The 18,382-nt window shown below is 38.0% G+C and overlaps 1 protein-coding gene across 1 annotated transcript in view; it reads right to left on the bottom strand.

Moving 5' to 3' along the window:
* Nucleotides 1-4,628: 4,628 nt before the first annotated feature.
* The window catches only part of LOC138712083 (ankyrin repeat domain-containing protein 29-like), a 34,964-nt gene continuing 21,210 nt past the window's right edge, over nt 4,629-18,382 (bottom strand). Inside the window, exons 8-11 of the mRNA XM_069843517.1 lie at nt 16,052-16,260; nt 12,247-12,376; nt 10,209-10,480; nt 4,629-4,923 (exon numbers count right to left, since the gene is read on the bottom strand). Of these exons, the coding sequence (XP_069699618.1) occupies nt 4,784-4,923; nt 10,209-10,480; nt 12,247-12,376; nt 16,052-16,260 (751 nt within the window). The 3' untranslated portion in view covers nt 4,629-4,783. The remainder of the gene's footprint in view (nt 4,924-10,208; nt 10,481-12,246; nt 12,377-16,051; nt 16,261-18,382) is intronic.

The following is an 18,382-nucleotide window of genomic DNA, read 5'->3' as shown; positions in this document are numbered from 1 at the left end:
AAGTGATTGTCAAAACAGGTTATATATGAAGCCCATAACCTACAAAAGTCATATATTGAAATTCGAAGGGGAAGTAAGCCCTAGTTAATGTAATCTTCGCAGTTGTTACCAGTATGTAGTAACTTTTGATTTGGATGAAGAAAAATTTTGTTCTGTGCAAACTTCGTTGTTTACACTCTTCAATTCAAGACTTCGGTGCAAAAGCCAGTCAAGTCCAGAAATAAAAATTTTACAGGAGATAAAAATAACGTTCTGCATAAATTAAATGTGCATTAATTTGAAACTGTTTCTTTTACACGATAATTTAGGAAATTAGTGGGTATTTTATAAGGTTACCAATATTATTGTTAGTTCTCTTTCTTTCATACATAGAATTTTTTTTTTTAAATGGTGGACTTGATCTTGTCCCGAAAATACAACGGATTTCTTTGTCATGCTTAAACTTAATTTTCCAAACATTAATATTCTATAACGTGTTATACTTCCTACAGGTATCTGATCTTGGGGACCAAAGCTGTAGTTAAAGTTGGTAAATGAAATATATACTGTAGGAAGAGAATAACAAATTAATTATTTCCTTTTAGCATAAGAAATTGCTTTTCGAATTATTTGGATTGCCCTTCTATTAATTTTATTCGGGGTGGGGGCGAAGTCCCTGGCTTTATAAGTTGAGGGGACAGAAAGTGTCTTGACTATAAAACATAAAATATAGTTTTGTGTAAAAATGGTGCTTGATGTGATTTTTGATGTCATTTCTGGCTTCAGAACACAAAAATACCGTAAAGTGGGGTGACTTTGAACGCCGAGGTGACTTTGAACAGTAATTTAGCGCCTTTCTAAATTAAATGCTGTACCCTATTTCGAAAAAAAACTGAACTAATTTATTGATAACTTAAACAGTTTTTTCGCGATTAGGTACAGAATTTAATTTAGAAAGGAGCTAAATTACTGTTCAAAGTCACCTCAGCGTTCAAAGTCACCCCACTTTACGGTATATAAAGGGAGCTAAAATGTTTTAAAAAGTTTTTTTCATCGCAGGCCTGTGTAATCAGAAAGATCATGCAATGTTGTTTTTCCCAGTGGTTGAATATTGGTCTAAGCCATTAACCTTCTTGCTTCCGAATATAATTCTGTGCACAAAAGTCTCATATGTAAATGTTTATGTACTGGAAACATCTTTGGTTATATAAAATAAAATAATATATATGTTATCATTTAGGTTCCATATTATATTTGTAAAAAAATAACTCAATCACACTCTTAATAATAAAAAATTAAATACTACTGGGTACAGGTATAAAAACATTAAACAATAAAAAAAACATATTCCTAAAGATAAAAAACATGTTCTTAATTATGAAAAACATATTCTTAGTGACAAAGACACATTCTTAATGATGAAAAAACATTCTTAATGCTGAAAAAACACATTCTTAATGATGAAAAACATATAATTAATGATAAAAACACATTCTTAATGATGAAAAACATATTCTTAGTGACAAAGACACATTCTTAATGATGAAAAAACATATTCTTAATGATGAAAAACATAATTAATGATAAAAACACATTCTTAATGATGAAAAACATATTCTTAATGATAAAAAGTCTTAATTATGAAAAACATTCTTAATATTAAAAAAATACATGCTTAATGATGAAAAACATATTCTTAATGATAAAAAAGTCTTAATTATAAAAAACATATTAATGTTAAAATAATACATGCTTAAGGGGACACTCAACTATATTTTGGAACTTTTTTCCTATTTGACCAATCTTTTTCAAATTTGGAGAAAAAGTTTAATATACACATGGAAAGTAACATGCAAAATCTCAGCTCATTAGATCCAATACTTTTCAAAATAAAAAATATTTCAATTTTTAATCAATCATCAATTGAAATATCACTTTTAATTATCATTTTTTATTTTTTGGCTTTGTGCATTTGACTGTGACTTCTCAATGAATATGGAGAGAATTCTGGAATTGATTTAGTTCTGTCACGTAAATTAGTGTAGAAATTTAATTTTTCATTTCTATGACACTTTTTCTCCAATTTTTAAGTTGAGTGTCCCCTTAATGATGAAAAACATATCCTTAATTAAAAAAAAAACATTCTTGATTATGAAAAATATTCTTAATGTTAAAAAAATACATGCTTAATGATCAAAAACATATTCTTAATGATAAAAAAACAAAAATAAAAATATAGAGCAATGAAATAAAGACACAGTCATGCAATCACTGGGATTCACTTTTGACGTAAACACGTCTATAATGAAGAGTCATTCAAGAGAAAGTTTATGACACGAAAATGTGTAAGATCCAAAGCTGCACCAACTTCAACTGATCATCAATTGCTCGTTAATGAATGCATTCTACATGCAATGGACCTCACAGAAAAAATTCGTTATTACTGTTGAATAAATGATGGTAAGTTATTCAACAGCAAAGGTAAAAAAACCTATGTGAAAAATTATCACAAAATAAAGATGTTTAAAATTATATACTTCATATGTGAAGTTCTGTAAGAGTTAAACATTTATTGCCCTTGTAATATGTTGTTGTTTTCCATTGGTTGAACTTTACTCTGCATTATTCATCCAAGCATTCCAACCTAGGAGCAATGTGCATGTACTCAATGCTTTAATTTTATGTACTGATCTATTTTATACATTTTTAAAATAAAGATAGTAAATTGTTGTTTTTTTTTAAGGTGAAGGAAAATCTTCCAAATCACAAATTATACTGTTACACTGGTCTGGGAATAGCCCTGATCTCAACCCTATTAAGAAATGTTGATGTGATACTGGACACAAAATTTCACATAAGCCTGATAACAAGAAAAAATTGCAAGAAGTAATAAACCAAGTGTGACACTATGAACTTGCATCTTATTATATTAAAAATCTCATACAAATAATGCCTAATTGGTGCAGATCAGTTATTGAAACTCATGGAGGACCTACAAAACATTGAAATATTATTAAAAATAAAGATTGCTGCATGTAAAGTGTCTAATTTGTATGTTTCTTTCTTATGAAATGACATATTTCTTAATTGTCTTTCTTTTTTCGTATTACTTTATGAAATTCTCAGACAAATACATTTTTACTATTATATGTAAAAGTAGATAAAATATCGTTATAACACAATCTAGTACAGACGTCTCCAAAAGCCTACTTGCGAGTAAGCTCCTGAACGGAACCGAAGCCAGTACGTAATGAGCGCGCTCCGCCTCACCCATCCCCACCTGTACTGTACTCAATGTTTATGCGCAAACGAAGAGCAGTGGCAGACTGCCATTACCATTGTGTTGGTCGGAGTGTTCCACCGTTTCACAATGTCTTCTAATCATGGACGTAGTACATTCAAGGATAAATAGGAAGAGAAACTTTTTTGTGTTTAGTGGAGAGAATGTGAAATGCTTAATTTGTTCGAAAATTCTTAAGGGTGTATTAAAATTCAACATGCGAAGAGAATACTCGACTCTTCACAAAGAATATCATACAATTACAGGCAAGTTGGATATGTGAAAATAATTTATTGTATAACGTTTGGTTATATATAATAATTAGTATATTACAATACGTTTACACTCAGTTCCGCATGACAAACATATAGTTTTTCGTTTAATTTTTGGGTGAAATGCGTAGGCCTACAAATATTTTGATAAATATAAAACAAGAAAATACAAACACAAATCACACACGTGTCCTCAGTCTTAAACAAAAAAAAAAAACTTCTTGCTAGCTATGTTCTAGCATGGAATATTGGAAAATCAATGAAGCCCTTTACAGAAGCATCATTTATAAAATCGTGCATACAGAATGTTACTAAATTCTGTGTTCAGAACAAAGTCAAAGTTTAAGAAAATTAAATTGTTTCCAATGACAGTTCAGAGAAGGAATTCCAAGATCGCAAATGTAATTGAATCTGAAGTCGAAACCACAATTAACCAGTTTGTAGCTTACTCACTTGCATTGGACGAAAGCACAGATAGAAATGACAAAGCTCACCTAGCCATTTTCATCCGAGGAGTTAATGAACATTTTACTGTGTCTGAATGTCTTCTAGATGTAATTACAAAATACAACTGGAGAAGATCTTTTCCAGGCACTGAAAGGCACCATAGAACAGAAGAGGTTGAATTTGCAATGGGTTGTGTCAATAGCAACAGACGGGGCTCCAGCTTCATAGTATGTCAAAATAATATACAAACGTATGATATTTCTTATTCTTTTGATGTTATTATTTGTAAACATAAGCAGACTGTTTCCACGATCCCCCACTGATCGCTTCCATGTGTTGAGGTGCGAGTCTCTTCCCCTTCTCTAGCCTTACAGCACACTGTGTTCGGAGGGCAGCATTGACAGCACGAATGACGATACGCGTTTTGGAGACCTCTAGTCTAGTATATACAGTCACGAAGCTCCATACGTAGGGAATATGCATCCATAAATAGTTCTAACCACTAGGATCGCTACTATCACCTCATTACAGACAATGTAAAATAGTACTGGCACAGTCTATTGTTCCTAGTACCCTCAACAACTCAAGCTTCGTGACTGTATACTAGACTGTGGTTATAACCTCAACCACTGCTGTTTCTGTACAATCATTAAAGAAGCAAATGAATACATAATATGGCATCAGGAATGTTATTTTACTATAACATAGCAGTTTTTAAAGATGTGGAAGGATGATGCAATTTATGTTGCCACTGTACAGGTTACACATCTCGACACACATTACACAGTTCCTGAGTGAAGTGTGTTCAAATAGTCTGATAAGTGATGTATCCCTTTAAACACTTTGGTATGAAGAGCTGCTCCAGGGATCTGGAAAATGGAGGACGCAGACATTTTCTTACTGCAATTCTAGATAATGCCTGCAGTGAAAGCAAACGTGGTCGAGCTGCAACAAAGAATAAATTACCCGCATTATTTATCAATACCTAGTAGTTAAGCAGTCTTACTAATAAAAACTCTATATACAGACGTTTAACTTTCTTATACTTATACAATGAGTAGCTCGTTTATAAGTCGTGGTTAAATTCCTTACTAATAATCACTACATACGTCGTGTATAACAGTATAACTGTTGCACAGCTACGTCATAGTTTCGTCATTACTTCGTTACGAAAGGTAATAGAATATCAGAGGTTCTCTACTGCATCCGGTAGAGCGCTGTAGTGTGGCCTGTTAAGTATCGATAGTACAACTGGCTCTAATCGATTACCACACTACATTTTGGTCAAAGAGTATAAGCTACAGCAATATTATTCTAATAATTCTACGATCTTTGGTTTGTTCTTCTGTGGTTACAAGGTAACCATCATAAAATGACAGTCGATACGAACAGCTGTTAGAGGGGCGGCCATTTTTTCGCTATATACAACGCTTAAACAAGGGGTTTCGTGTATATAACTACTGCAAAGCAATTCCCATTGTATAGTTATAGCCTGTTTATACGTCCTTAGCTTATTCACGGTTTATTAGTAACGTTTTCTGTCTCAACTCTGCATAAGTCTCGTATAAAAACTATACACGGTTTATTAGTAAGACTGAAGGAGTACAGTGTATATCACGGCACAGCAGTGGCGGCTAGTGAGATTTTAGCTTGTTAAGGCTGCACTCCCACCGTTGGTTCCTCTACTTTGACGAAGTGGTGGGCTTGCATGGTCAGATGATCACTAGAGCGATGTTGACGGTAGCATAGCTACTGGTAGGGGCACCCTTGTCAGTAAGGTCTAGTGTGATGATCCAGACAAAAAGGGAAACCCTGGTCCTCCAGGTTGGGGGTTGGGCGTGTCGGCTGACAACCGCACACCGTAAAAATACAATTGTCTCGAAACCTCGTGAATATTCTAGGGATAAGGGCATGGAAAACGAAGGCCAGAGATAGAGAATATTGGAAGAGACGCATTTAGGAGGCCAAGGCTCAAATTGGACTGTAGCACCATAGCAGCAGCAGCAGCAAGGCTGCACTAAAATTTTCAATATACGGCATTATTATGTCTTGTGTACCACAGCGAAAATTAATTATATTAATAAATTTTACCTCAATGAAGCTGAAGACATAATCAACCACTGATCCAGTCCTTTTTTGGTTCTGTTCCTACTGTTGTCTTTCATAGTGTATTTACCAGCGTAATGGACACACCCCAATTTTTCGCGTTAAAAACAATAAAAAAAAAAAACTTGCGTAATAGACACATAGAGGAATGTGAATCTGTGACAAATGATAGCAGTGATGCTGAACCTGACAGTGAATGATGTAAGGCTAGTCTCAATAATAACATGTTGCTGTATCCATTGTTACAAGTTATAATCTGTTTATACAACTGCAAATTAAGCTTTCAGGAATAACTTCCTGTAAATTTAATTTGAATAATTTCGAGGGAAAAAATTATTCCGGGGCCAGTATCGAACCCGGGACCTTTGGTAGCTCAGTGGGAGAGCATTGGTACATTTAACCAATTCCCGGGTAGCTCAGTGGGAGAGCATTGGTACGTTTAACCAATTTAACCGGGTAGCTCAGTGGGAGAGCGTTGGTACGTTTAACCAATCCCGGGTAGCTCAGTGGGAGAGCGTTGGTATGTTTAACCAACCCAGGTAGCTCAGTGGGAGAGCGTTGGTACGTTTAACCACCCGGGTAGCTCAGTGGGAGAGCGTTGGTACATTTAACCAATCCCGGGTAGCTCAGTGGGAGAGCGTTGGTATGTTTAACCAACCCGGGTAGCTCAGTGGGAGAGCGTTGGTATGTTTAACCAACCCAGGTAGCTCAGTGGGAGAGCGTTGGTACGTTTAACCACCCGGGTAGCTCAGTGGGAGAGCGTTGGTACATTTAACCAACCCGGGTAGCTCAGTGGGAGAGCGTTAGTACATTTAACCAATCCCGGGTAGCTCAGTGGGAGAGCGTTGGTACGTTTAACCAACCTGGGTAGCTCAGTGGGAGAGCGTTGGTATGTTTAACCAACCCAGGTAGTTCAGTGGGAGAGCGTTGGTACGTTTAGCCAACCCAGGTAGCTCAGTGGGAGAGCGTTGGTACGTTTAACCAACCCGGGTAGCTCAGTGGGAGAGCGTTGGTACGTTTAACCAATCCCAGGTAGCTCAGTGGGAGAGCGTTGGTACGTTTAACCAACCCGGGTAGCTCAGTGGGAGAGCGTTGGTACGTTTAACCAACCCGGGTAGCTCAGTGGGAGAGCGTTGGTACGTTTAACCAATCCCAGGTAGCTCAGTGGGAGAGCGTTGGTACGTTTAACCAACCTGGGTAGCTCAGTGGGAGAGCGTTGGTATGTTTAACCAACCCAGGTAGTTCAGTGGGAGAGCATTGGTACGTTTAACCAACCCAGGTAGCTCAGTGGGAGAGCGTTGGTATGTTTAACCAACCCGGGTAGCTCAGTGGGAGAGCGTTGGTACGTTTAACCAATCCCAGGTAGCTCAGTGGGAGAGCGTTGATACGTTTAACCAACCCGGGTAGCTCAGTGGGAGAGTGTTGGTAAGTTTAACCACCCGGGTAGCTCAGTGGGAGAGCGTTGGTACATTTAACCAAGCCGGGTAGCTCAGTGGGAGAGCGTTAGTATGTTTAACCAACCCAGGTAGCTCAGTGGGAGAGCGTTGGTACATTTAACCAATCCGGGTATCTCAGTGGGAGAGCGTTAGTATGTTTAACCAACCCAGGTAGCTCAGTGGGAGAGCGTTGGTACATTTAACCAACCCGGGTAGCTCAGTGGGAGAGCGTTGGTACGTTTAACCAATCCCGGGTAGCTCAGTGGGAGAGCGTTGGTACGTTTAACCAACCCAGGTAGCTCAGTGGGAGAGCATTGGTACATTTAACCAACCCAGGTAGCTCAGTGGGAGAGCGTTGGTACGTTTAACCACCCGGGTAGCTCAGTGGGAGAGCATTGGTACGTTTAACCAAAGGTCCCGGGTTCGATACCCGGCCCCGGAACAATTTTTCCCTCGAAATTATTCAAATTGTTTATACAACTGTTGCCAACTATCGATCATCTTAAGTGCGATGCACTCAATATATAAATTAGTCACTCATATGGTGCTCATATATCGTTACCGTTTTTTATCGATTATTTCAGCATTCAAGCTGGCGCACCTTTAATACGAGTTTTTTTTCACTAAAATTTTTTCCTTGCATATAGGATGCACACTAGTTTTTTTATTATAAAAATCGAAAAAAAAAAAAAAGTGCGTCTATTACACGGGTAAATACAATATATAATTTACATATGAAGGGTACACAGGAAAAACAATCAAGGTCCATCAAAAATCGAAATTGAGTTAATAATGCTATCTTATAGTGGAAAGGAAGTACTATCATGTGGTCTAGCTAGTAATAAGAAATAATCGTTCTTGACATTCCACTACGTCAATTTCTATTAAATACACACATAACAAAGTATTAAGTGCTTAAACTTTAAAATTCGTTTTTCTCGAAACTTTCTAAAATGGACCTTGATCGTTATTCCCGTGTACCCTTCATATTTCATTTAGATTGCAGGTAGTGCCAAAATAATTAAGTATATTTTCTTACCTCATTAGCTTTGCGATAATTAAATGTTAAATGGCAACATCAAATGAAGAAATGGATTCAGAACACCTCAAAATCTGTGCTTCAGTGGCTGGTCATGATAATATCTTTGAAAAATATTGGAGTGCAAGAGGTCAAATGACTTTACTGTCAAATGCCTGGCATTAGAAAACAACAACAACATTAAATGGCAACACAGCAAATGTTTTAAATTTAGTTGTTAATAGATGGGAGAATGCTGGTTTTGCAGTGAAAGACTTGCCTTTGGGCAAAAAATTATAAGTGAATAATAGGGCCAATGCTGATGTATGATGATGATGATGATGATAATAATAAAAATAAGAAAGAATAAGATAAATCGAAAATATTTTTACTTCCTTCATTGGTAATAAATCCAATGAGTAAAATGCATAAAATCCATATAATAGCCTGGAATACGTTCATGGTGCGGCGTGCTGTACTTATACCAGAGCATGGCTACTCGGCTACCCAATAATTCAAAAAGAATAGGAGTAGTAAGCACAATAACCCTCAGGCTGCAGTGTAAGCCTTCGGGTTCCTACACTGTACAAAAAAAGGTAAGTAAATACTCTTTTCTCCCACTTTTGAAGAAATTACTCAATTCTATATGAATAATTATATTTCTTACTCTCTGCTCAGAAGGATTCGTAACAAGCTGTTTTTTACGGTGAAGGGTTGTTAACCCCCAAGCTGGAAGACCACCCCTCATCGGCTGTCCGTGACTGCTTGGGAGGCCAGAGGGAAAAAGACCTTTAGGGAGACCGAAACGTAGATGGGAAGATAATATTAAAATGGATTTGAGGGAGGTCAGATATGATGATAGAGAATGGATTAATTTTGCTCAGGATAGGGACCAATGGTGGGCTTATGTGAGGGCGGCAATGAACCTCCGGGTTCCTTAAAAGCCAGTAAGTAAGTAAGTAAGTACTCTCTGCTCAATCACAAATTGTTGTTCACAATCACAGTAGTTGTTCCGATGAGAGTAATTTCTCCGTTCTTTGAATGAATAAAAACACTAGTAATAATTAATCAGAGAGGAGTAACTGCTAAATAATTTTGGAGTTACCTCAGTAGATTCCTCAATTAGAGAGTAAATATTATATTTGAGATTATGGCAGAATAGGTGTGTGTTAAGGGAAAGGAAAATCTATAAAATTAGAAGAGATTAATCTACACGTGATTACGGAGCTCTGTAAGGTTTGAATAACATAGCATGGAATGGATGGCCGAACATTTTTAGGAGAAGCCAACGAAACTCTTGGTGGAGTACTTAACAAGGCACAGAGGATATCAAATTTTCTGCTGCAGTAGATTCTCTTCATGACGAATCTGTCATTTTCTTTCTATGATTTTTAAAGGAACAAAAGATGATTGCAAATCCTATATTTGTAGTCAGGACCTACTTGATATCTGCCATGGAAATGACGATGGTCACAGCCGTCTACAACTATGCTCACTAACAAGAGTAATTACACAGTTCAAGACAGCCGTTTTTATTCATACGAAACAGAGTAACTACTCATTTAAATAAAGAGTCTCTTATTTACTCATAAGAAGTTTCTCGTCAGCATTTTCTTCTCTTTATACATCTCACCCATTGATTTAATGAAAATAGTTTGATCTATAATTACCCCACATGTTCAGTGATGCACCAGATTCGTCATCTTGCAATGGATAGTAATCATGCAGCCTGCGGTACAAGTCCTGTTCCTTAATGCCGAGGACTAACAAGAGTTGCACCATGTCTGTGGATTGGTGCAGAAGTGCAATAGGGTCATACATCAAAATACGCCTCAACAAATCATCTGGAACACCACTGCTGCCTGCTCGAAGCAGCTTCAACAAGCCACTACAATTATCTGTTATACAAGCTGTCAGCAGAGCATCAGGAACCCCAGCATCCCTGCCAACACAAAACACACAAAGTCATACAAACAACACTGATTTAAAGTGATAGTCAATACTTTCATAATGAGATAGGTTTGGAAATAAATTCCGAAAAGACATAGTATATGATTATGTCTTGTGACCAAAACATAGTACGAAATGGATATATAAAAAGCTGGAAATTGTTTGAAAAGATGGAAAAATTCAAATATTTGGATTACTTAACTTTGAAAAATACTTAAATAATTTATTTATTTTACTGGATTATTTTACGACGATGTATCAACATCTGAAAGTTCAGGATAACAGGCAGGGTTTGGAATTGAACGGGTTACATCAGCTTCTTGTCTATGCGGATGACGTGAATATGTTAGGAGAAAATCCACAAACAATTAGGGAAAACACGGAAATTTTACTTGAAGCAAGTAAAGCGATCGGTTTGGAAGTAAATCCCGAAAAGACAAAGTATATGATTATGTCTCGTGACCAGAATATTGTACGAAATGGAAATATAAAAATTGGAGATTTATCCTTCGAAGAGGTGGAAAAATTCAAATATCTTGGAGCAACAGTAACAAATATAAATGACACTCTGGAGGAAATTAAACAAAGAATAAATATGGGAAATGCGTGTTATTATTCGGTTGAGAAGCTCTTATCATCCAGTCTGCTGTCCAAAAATCTGAAAGTTAGAATTTATAAAACAGTTATATTACCGGTTGTTCTGTATGGTTGTGAAACTTGGACTCTCACTCTGAGAGAGGAACATAGGTTAAGGGTGTTTGAGAATAAGGTGCTTAGGAAAATATTTGGGGCTAAGCAGGATGAAGTTACAGGAGAATGGAGAAAGTTACACAACGCAGAACTGCACGCATTGTATTCTTCACCTGACATAATTAGGAACATTAAAGCCAGACGTTTGAGATGGGCAGGGCATGTAGCACGTATGGGCGAATCCAGAAATGCATATAGAGTGTTAGTTGGGAGACCGGAGGGAAAAAGACCTTTAGGGAGGCCGAGACGTAGATGGGAGGATAATATTAAAATGGATTTGAGGGAGGTGGGATATGATGATAGAGACTGGATTAATCTTGCACAGGATAGGGACCGATGGTAGGCTTATGTGAGGGCGGCAATGAACCTTCGGGTTCCTTAAAAGCCATTTGTAAGTAAGTATCAACATCTAGGTTATTTAGCGTCTGAATGAAATGGAGGTGATAAAATTTCTACCTCAGGACTAGGAGAGATGGCGGTGCACAACTTCTAATCACTAGATTGTGCACCAATATCTCTCAGCAGTGCATATAAAGAGAAGGCATAAGTCACTGTTGATAGTGATTCATCTGTTGGATGGACAGGGATGTTAAGCATGGCGGCCCCTTGGTGCTATTTGACAGAAGTAGGCTACGTGCCAGCACCGGGTTTCGTCTTCTCCCTTCCTTATCTTCATCGTCACCATCACTCATTCCATACACTACACTTACACGAACACTTACACATACATTCACCCTAGTACACGACATAACTCTCAACAAATACACCTTGGCCCACCAAAGTAGTGTGCAACTAGCAAATGGGTCACAGTCCTGCCATCTATTCACTATATGCGGAACCCGAATCACGTAAAGTGAAGTGGGTAGGCATTGGATGGATGGATGGATGGATGGATGGACGGACGGACAGACAGACAGATAGATACAGACAGACATACTGTAGCCTATTGATCACAATTTCTACTCCTGTTAATTACGACACAGTTATAAAAGAAATGAAAATGCTTACGTTGTGGTATGCTCTATATCTGCACCATACTCTAACAGCATATCCACACATCTGTGAGTGAAATCCATAGGCTGCAGCATAGCTGCAACTAGTGGGGGTAAGGAACGATGGTATGTATTCACTTGGAGACCTGCAACAATTAATAATATTTATATCAAGTTCCAAGTGAATGAATGAATGAATGTTAGCCATGATGTCCCATGTTGGGCACAGGCCTCCTGTGATGGGGTTAGAACCCCCTCGACAGGGATGGCTCAAGTGTACTCGCTTGGTGAGCCAATCCAAGCGAGCTTGTCGTGTATACTACTTTTGTGACATGGTTAATAACCCTGTTCAACTTTAACTAGTCTCAGCACTCTGTTCTTTGTTCATTTTATTTCTTGCACTACACACATTATACTGACACTGGCATTTTGACAAACACTGATTGCTATTTACCTGACACTTTCTCAACACTGACTTTACTATTTACAAAACTTATCTTACATTTTCACTAATACTAACTTTACTATTTACAATATCTTAACACTGATTACGTTATCTATTTACAATGACCTTCCCTAGTTCTTTCCACAAAACTCTGTTCTTTGCTGTCCTCGACCATTGTTTCCCCACCTCTCTGGTAAACATGTCAGACCATCTGAGCCGTGGTCTTCCCTGTCCTCTCTTTCCGACGTAGGGGTCCCACATCGTGACTGCATGGGTCCATCTTGTCTGGTGTAGTCTCGCCACATGTCCCCCCCCCCCCAGGTCCATTTCGTTGCCGTGGCTCGTTCTGCTGCGTCAGTAGTGTTCGTCAGTCTTTGTAGTGTTTCGTTTGTCATTCTGTCTCGTAGCGTGGTGCCCAGTATTTTTCTTTGCATCTTCCTCTGGCATGTTTGTATATTTGAGCGTTGTCTCTCGGACAACGTCCAAGTTTGGCAGCCGTATAGTAAAACTGTGATTATACATGTCTCTAGTGCCTCGAACTTGAGATTGCGGTTGATTGTCTTGTCCGTCCATATGAACTTCAGGCTCCAGAACGCCTTCCATGCCGATGAAATTCTCGTATTGATCTCTTTTTGGTTTCTTTGTGAGAAGGTAACCAGTTGACCCAAATACACATATTCAGAGACATATTGCAATTCTGTAGTCTCCTGAAACTTATCACAGGTACAGAAATACAAACAAAACCTCATAAAAATCTATTCCTTTCCCTGTTTCAACTACATACTATATTAATTGAGTATGTCAGTGAATAACTTGCATCGAACACGTATTGAAGCAAATAAATGCGAGTTAACATGTGAATGACTGTAAGCATATGAACATATGAGTGAAAGTGTCAATATGAGAATGAATGTGACGCGAGTATGTAAGTAAATGAGAGAGCATCTGAAAGAGAATGAATAATGCAAGACGGTGAACATGTGAACGAGTAGGAAAATTAACATGTGAATAAGTGTGACAGTGAGCATGCTAATGAATGAGATTAAGTACATGAGTGTGAGAGGGAACATGTGAATGAGTGCGAGACAGTGAAGAAGCAAATGAGATTGTGAGAGTGAACATTAGGGGAACAACTTAGAAAACTCCGTTGCTTTGTGCGTGCATCAATCTTAAAGAGTGGCACAATAAACTACTCCCCTCCTCCTTCCTAATTGTCAGCCAATAACAGGCGAAGGCGTTTCTTACGTAGGCTTTCTATGAAGCAGAATATTTTCGCATTTTTTATACTTAATAATAACTCAAATATAGTAGTCAGTTTCTAATAAGAAGAAAAGCATGTTGAAGAATATTGTTTGCAGATTTTTAAGATGTTTGAATCACTGCAATATAACAAATGTAAGACTTCTTAATTGAGGTATGCTTTATATACTGTAGCGTGAGAAAATGATGTTTTTGAAGTAGAAAAGCGATCAGCGATAAACTTTTTTTCTTGAAGAGATAAATGGGTAGTTGCAGTGTATGAAGTTGTCTAAATAGATTCTACTTTATGCTGAAAAAAACTCCATGTTAATAGAATGAGTCAACAAGATATCATGACTTGTTAAGTTTTATGTCTAACTGCTCCCGTCTGTCAAGTAGTGCGTACATAAACATTATTCTTCAAAACCCAACCATGCTTTAAAAATAAGCATTTATAGTTTTGATTGGTTTCGTTTACTTAAAGGGACAGACTAAAATGTTAAGTCAGTTGTCTCCAGTCTTTTCAATTGGATTTTTGTAACAGAAATTGGGTTCCCACTTAACATAAAGGAACTATTGTGTTGCAGCCTTTTCGCAGAATATGGAAAAGACACGTGGAAGAAATGCGTTGAGCAAGTTAAACATAGCAAAGAACAATATTTTTCTAGTGCTAATATAATAGACAGTGAAACTGACAGAATAATTTCGTTAGGAGAATGTTTAACTGATAGCAGAGATGCATCAGATGACTTGCAGTAGCAACAATAGTTCACATTAATGGAGGGAAACTCCAGACTCCGCCTCCAGCACAGCGGTAAGATTTAGTAACCTCCTACAACGGAGTTTTCCCAGTTGTTAACCTATAACTGATATTCTCTTCCACATGTAATGACATTAAGTGTGCTACAAAATAATAATTAAATAAATAAACCTCTTTCGTTTATACAATTTGTTTCATTTTAAAGGTATAACACCCTTATTGGAAGACCCTTTATATATACTAGGGTTGGATAAAAAGTAATGGCAACAGTTCGATATTTCTAACATGACTTTATTCACAGGGGTACATTTATGTACCTTCTATATAGTCGCCCCCCTTATTTATTACCTTTTGCCAAATGTTTGGAAGGCGTCTACACCATCAGCCCGACCATCTTTGTTGATGTTCCGTACTGACCGCCCTAAAGCACGGATAAGTTCATCTCTGGTATTGTACCGGGTCCCTCGCAGTGGTTCTTTCACTTTGGTGAAAAGATCGTAATCGCATGGATCATATCGGGTGAGTATGGTGAATGTTCCAGTAGTCCGCGTTTTCCGTCTGCCTTGGAGGTACAGCGTGGTGCAGTATTACCCCATCAGTGTCATAAGCCACAATGAACATCACTTTCACAGCACTTTGTGTAGGGCGCACTTTCTTTGGACGAGAAGAACCTGGATGCTTCCATTCATTTGATTGACGTTTCAAGTTTGGTTGGTTCGCATGAGAGCCCAGGTTTCGTCCATAGTGACGATTCGTCCAAGAAAGTCGTCATCTTTCCTTTGGTACCGGTCCAACAAGGCCTGTGCGACGAATAGCGGTGCCATTGTTAAACCTCGGTAACCCAGAATGTCTTGCAGAATGTGGAGCACAGTTTTGTGACATGCTCAGACTTCCGCTGCTAACTCACGCGCAGGCCATCGGCGATCAGCATCCAACAGGGAAGCAATGAGTTGAACTGTGTTGTCCTCCACGTGGGGTCATCCTGTACGGAGGTTGTCCTGAACAGCATCCCTGCATTCCTGGAACGCGTTAACCCATCGTGCTACTGTGCAATATGGCAACGCTGCATTGGCATATGCTTCATGCAGTCCCTGAAAACATTCTTGTGCACTACGACCTCGTGTCACTTCAATTTTGATCCAGGAATGTTGCTCTAGTTTTGTAAACGTGGAATTAGGGCGCTCGCACTATCCCCATGAAAGTTAACGTTCTACACACTGCAGTAGATTGACAGAGTACTGTCGCCGCTGGCTACATTAACTCATCTAACAGTCCTTGTTCATGTCCACACAGACTCTCGAACGCACCATCGTCACGTGACAGCAGTGTTGCCATTACTTTTTATCCAACCTATGTAAAAGTATATATATTGATTACCATGTCTAAGAAGCAACTCAAGGCACTGGTAGAAGTCATCTGGTGCCTCCATGAACTTGGCAGACAGAAGGAAACTGATGGGTGTGCATTCATTATAATAAAATTCGGCACGAGTTACATTTTGAGGAATGTGACTTTCAATATACGCAGGCAGGCGCAGGATTTCGTTTCCTAAATTACTGGTCAGGACACGCTCCAACACATCTGGGCTGGAAACAAATTAAAAAAAGCAGAATCAGATGATTATGCTAACATTCAAGTACTGCCAGAAATACTTCATGGTGCATCACTCCAAACATCAGCAGTAAAAACAGTGACAAGGTTTATTTGTACTGGCTGCTCCAAAGCCAGAGTTCTGAATCCTATATTGTGGGTCCCTATCACCACGGTATGGTGCATCCTCAGGTTGTGGTTAGAGGAGACAGCCTCCAGATATGTAGGGTAGCTGCGAATATATTGAATAAGCAGTTGCGGACAGCGATAAGGGGTTGTCCTCCAGCTTGAGGGTTGGGCAAAAGGCTAACAACCCATCACCGTAAAAAAACAGCTTGTTACGAAACCCCAAAATAAGCCTCAGAATGGGACTGATCCTCTGGCACGACCACAACATCTAGCTCAGGATAGGGACTGATGGCAGGCGGCAGCAATGAACCTTCGGGTTCCTTAAAAGCCATTTGTGAATAAGTTGTAAGAGTTCTGAAATTGTCTAAGAATTTCGTCATATTTTTTTAACAAATATAATTTAGGCAATTTATTTTATTTCAATTTCAATTCTATTCAAGATTGCAATATGTTATTGAATGACTTACAATTAAAATAATGGGATCAGAAGTTGTTATTGTTGTTATTTTCTAATGCCGGGCATTTGACAATAAAGTCATTTGACCTCTTGCACTCCAATATTTTTCAAAGATATTATCATGACCAGCCACTGAAGCACAGATTTTGAGATGTTCTGAATCCATTTCTTGATTTACAAAATGGCAAGTTGTAGCCGATTTAAGTGAACACCATATTTTAATGTTTTGGTGGCTACTTCATTCACACACAACCCCCAGAATGTCTGGAGGACCACACCTGCTGTTGGTCGATGGGTCCACTGGACCTAGTTGGGAGATCTTGTTGATCACCAACTTTCCCTCCTTAAGCCACTGGAGGACGATTTTAGTGCCATAGCAGGTCAGCACTAGGAACAGAAAAGTAGGAAGGGTAGGAAGGAAAGTGAAATGAACCCCTAGGCCTCGAATGCTCTAATACTGTCGGGGTCGAAGAAAGTAAGAGTTCATTCAGAGGACTGGATAGGAAAGGGTAAACAGGGAATTAGGTATTGAATAGAGAAAAATTATACCAAATTCAGTCATTAACTCATCAAGCTGACCAGTGCTAATTGATGAGTAGCCCCTCCCTTTAGTTCAGCTTGTAAAATTATGCTTACTAACAGCTGCACCACGGGAAGGTAGGGATGGGACATTGGGTATTTGTCCAGGTTGGTTCCTTAAAGCCTTCAATGGGAAGAATTAATGGCTCTCCCCCTTGTATTCGACAAATACCGTTTTGCAGCCATGGGATCAGAAGTATTTTTATTCCTATTCATATCAAACCATTTTGAACATGCTATGCTTAATTTTATGAATATAGGCCTATAGCTAAAAATATACGAAAAGACATGATCATATATCGGAATATTTTCTACGACTCTCCTGGCTCCTCTTGCAAGATCGCCGATTAGTACATTCTCTTTGCCTGCTATATCGAATTATACACGATTCCACACCCAACTACCTTGCCTCTCGGTTTACTCTCCTAGCTTCACATAATCGAAATACACGTTCACAGCACAATCTATTGCTATCAATACCACGTCATCAGACATCTCTGTACTCAAGTTCTTTCTCAATAGCCATGGCCCGCTCATGGAATTCGCTGCCGCTGGAAATCAGGGGTCGTCTTAGTCCTCAGTTGTTTAAAATTAGGTTGTTTAGAAATATTTTAAATGCACAGAACTAGTTTTTAGGTATAATTTTTATTTATTTATTATTATTATTATTATTATTATTATTTTACACAGTCATTACTTTATTTTTCCATTAACACTAATATTTAAGTAATTGTCATTTTCTCAATGTAACACGTGCTGTGCTGATCATACTAATTGTACTATTCCTTCAGTTGTGAGATTATATTCGTATGTATTAATTTTTTTTTTCTTTTAAGTTAATACTTGTATACTACAATGTATTTTTCTGTTTGTGATTATGTATTCAGTCTCTTTTTTTTTTATTACATATATATATTTTTTTTATTGTTGTTATTTCAAAGTTAATATTGATT

Source organism: Periplaneta americana, chromosome 1 (assembly GCF_040183065.1).
Source record: "Periplaneta americana isolate PAMFEO1 chromosome 1, P.americana_PAMFEO1_priV1, whole genome shotgun sequence".
NCBI lineage: Eukaryota > Metazoa > Arthropoda > Insecta > Blattodea > Blattidae > Periplaneta > Periplaneta americana.
This window is presented reverse-complemented; position numbering and strand designations above follow the sequence as displayed.